General features: G+C 37.8%; 2 protein-coding genes across 5 annotated transcripts in view; one reads left to right on the top strand and one right to left on the bottom strand.

The window, feature by feature from the left end:
• Positions 1-3,154, top strand: part of LOC110423633 (PPR containing protein) — a 6,790-nt gene extending 3,636 nt beyond the window's left edge. For all 4 annotated transcript variants that reach the window (XM_021437917.1, XM_021437919.1, XM_021437918.2 and 1 more), the window contains 2 exons: positions 181-438; positions 2,198-3,154. In XM_021437917.1, the coding sequence (XP_021293592.1) occupies positions 181-438; positions 2,198-2,299 (360 nt within the window). In that variant the 3' untranslated portion in view covers positions 2,300-3,154. The remainder of the gene's footprint in view (positions 1-180; positions 439-2,197) is intronic.
• The window catches only part of LOC110423456 (uncharacterized), an 11,327-nt gene continuing 10,859 nt past the window's right edge, over positions 2,693-3,160 (bottom strand). The window contains exon 15 of the mRNA XM_089784726.1: positions 2,693-2,777. Within this exon, the coding sequence (XP_089640852.1) occupies positions 2,693-2,777 (85 nt within the window). The remainder of the gene's footprint in view (positions 2,778-3,160) is intronic.

Here is a 3,160-nt window from a genome sequence, read left to right as displayed (position 1 = left end):
TGTGTTAATAGAAATCTTAGGTTTGCCTGCTCCCAGTAACTGAGCTGTTGAAATGGAAAGCTTTTTAAAGCTTTTGATAACAACTGGTTTCATTATTAAAGTTGGGACAACAATTTGAACAGTATTTGCAGCAAGTTCTATTTGATATCTGATTTTGCAAATCTGTTGCTATTATTGCAGAATCAGCAGCAGACTCCTTCCAAGCATCATATACCACCACTGTCACATCAGCCCCAGTTTCATCCTATTCATCAGAACCATCATCAACCAGTTCACCAAAATCAGCATACAGCTCATTTTCCCCAGAATCATCAATGTGGTCCGCCATCACACTTACCTGAAATTAGTCATGCGCACCCGTCATCAACCATGTCTCAACACATAGCTTGCTTACAACCCCTATCAGGGGGGCATGTTGGAGCACGTTTGCATGTTATGGTGAGGCATGAATTTACCTATTTTTCAGTGGCTATCCTGTTGTTCTAATTTCTTATTGTAAATTGTTTCAATCTTGCTGCTCTAGCACTCACAATAGGTGATGACTTTAGGGAGAATGGAGGAAAGGTCATGTTGCTGACATTATACTTCATGGCAATTTGCGTATCTATTTAAACTTGTGTAATAACAATGAGAAGTACCATATACGTGATTTTGGTTTAATACTCTTAAAATTCCTAATGTGAGCCTGGCACATTGATAGATGGAATTGCCATTAGTATGACTTATGAGAGATTGGCCCAAGAGGTGATGTGGTTAATGATAACATCAGTGTTCTTGGGAGCATTTACCTACAATTCTTTTTCCTACAATCCTGCAATTATCCAATCACAACAAAGAATTATGTAGGGGTCCACCACTTATATGTGTGGGCTCCTTATAATATTTTGGACCCTACATAATTCATGATTGTGATTGGTTAATTGTAGGAGATCTGCTCCCATTGTTCTCATGGCTGTTAAACAAAGATGAGATGTTCCTAACATCAGCAAAACCTACTTTATTTGGCCAAGAAATTTTGGGGGCTCGGGATTGCAGTTGATTTTCATGAGGAATCAGAGGACAGAGAACATAAAATAGGACACTGAAAGCTTCTAAATAGCAATAATAGTGTTATTGCTATTGTGCTGAAATTTCTTCTGAAAGCTCAAATGATGAGAGTTATATATTTAAATTCTAATTTATATTGTGGAAATTGATGATGCCATAGCCACACTAAATTTTTCCCTTACAAGTGTTAATCTTGAAAGTGGTAAATAATTTAGTTCTAGCTCATAAAGTTGTGTATGATCTAGAGGTATTTATTGAAGGAAGTTGATGCCAGGATCACATCTGGAAACTGTTATTAATACATGTTTTAAATGTCACCATCTATTCTTTAAAGGAAATTTTCTGCTTTGAACTGAATTAGGATGCCTGTTGCACTTCTTCTAACCATTATAGAACTTATATGTACTCCCTAGTTTGATTTTTGTAAGGACTTTGATTTCAGCCTTTCTGGCATGCAAGCACTAGCTTCTTTGTTCTAGTACTTTTAATTTTGTGAGGCTTTATTCTGCAAAAGTTTCCATATGCCAAGTGAATGATTTATCTGCTATGTCTACTTGTAAGGTATCAATTTTTCTATAGATAGTCCATATTTTAAGGGGTTTGACTCCTCTCCATTACTTGCAATACACCTTTAATCACTATTCAAATATGTGGGGTCCAGAATCGTCCCGTACTTGTGAATGGTGTTGATGCATGTATTGGAAAAAATGTAATGGAGGGAAGTCAGCACATTTATAAATGCCTCTTTTCCCATTGTTAGTCCAGCCTGCTAGCAGAAAGAAGTCTTCAGGCAGGATTCATGTCTGGGTTTAAAGTGTTGCTAAGGTGTTTTTCCACCAGAATATTCATGTCTACTAGGAGATTGGCCCATTGTCATGTCTATAATCAGAAATTGCTTTGTAGGGTGGCTTTTGCTTGTTTTTGCTATGGCAATGAATGTGCTTTGATAAGGCGTTTGGTAATCATCAAACTCTAGAGACCTTTTCTGATCTTTTATTGATGAATATTTTGAGCTACATGATTGCACTGTGTTGATTGTGTTTTGTAATTTACATGCTTTAATTTCTCACTGTGAAAGAATAAAGTAATGCTTATGCTTTTGTTAATATAAAAGTCAATGCTGACCTCCTGTGAAATGCTTACATTTCAGCCTACGAGTCCTGCGAAATTCTGTGATGAATGTGGGGCGCCGTACCTGAGGGAAACATCCAAGTTTTGCTCAGAATGTGGTATAAAGAGGTTAGGGATATGATGGAATTGGTATGCTATATCTGAAGACCCAAAGCCATAGTGATATTCCTTAATTATACTGCTTGATGTTGAATTTTGGATCTTTACCCCCTAATCTGCAAATATCATTCAGTCATGTAAATAACTAGTTTGTCCCCAGGGAGATACACCCAACAGTTAGAATGGGACTTTGAACTGGTTCAAATTTGTTCGGTTTTGTGGGGTTTTCGTTTTGTACAAAAGAATGTACTTAAGTACATTTGGTCTGGCTCTGGCATAGAAACCTATATTTGAAAGGGCATATAAACTATTTGAAAGGGTTAATTCTTAAGGAAACCTATATTTTGTTCCGTAAGCTTTGGGGAAAAATTGCAGTCCACTCCCCATTCAAAATGAAAGGGGATTTCAATGAAACCTATATGGTCCATGAAGTGGCAGCAGCATGGGCATCTTGTTGTAACTTATCTGGTGCAATGCGCATCTCCTCCATGCCTGAAAGCCTTTGAATGTGAAGAACTAGTACTAGTAGTTGGGAAGAAAAATAATAAAATAATAATAGTAATAGTACTTGAGAAGAAGCGGCATGGATTGGAATGCAATCATAATCTGCCAAGTCTGGAGTCCCTCGGAAACTCCCACAAAATCCCGCTTACCTCTGGGTTTGACTTGCAGCTGCAGGCTGCAGGCTGCAGGCTGCGGGCGTACGTACCTCACTGATCACCCTGCTTTATCATATTTTAAAGTCCCACCCACTTCCTGAAATTCTGCACCTAATTTAATTTTATTACGTATACATAAATTCAACCTCTCCAAATAGAAATCCAGGATTCTGGTAAGAAAGAAAGGCCCCTCTTTGTCCCCCTTTTCCGCTTTCTCCTACCTT

The sequence above is a fragment of the Theobroma umbraticum genome, unplaced genomic scaffold (genome assembly GCF_002168275.2).
Source record: "Theobroma umbraticum cultivar Fairchild unplaced genomic scaffold, ASM216827v3 scaffold_20.0, whole genome shotgun sequence".
NCBI classification, from domain to species: domain Eukaryota; kingdom Viridiplantae; phylum Streptophyta; class Magnoliopsida; order Malvales; family Malvaceae; genus Theobroma; species Theobroma umbraticum.
This window is presented reverse-complemented; position numbering and strand designations above follow the sequence as displayed.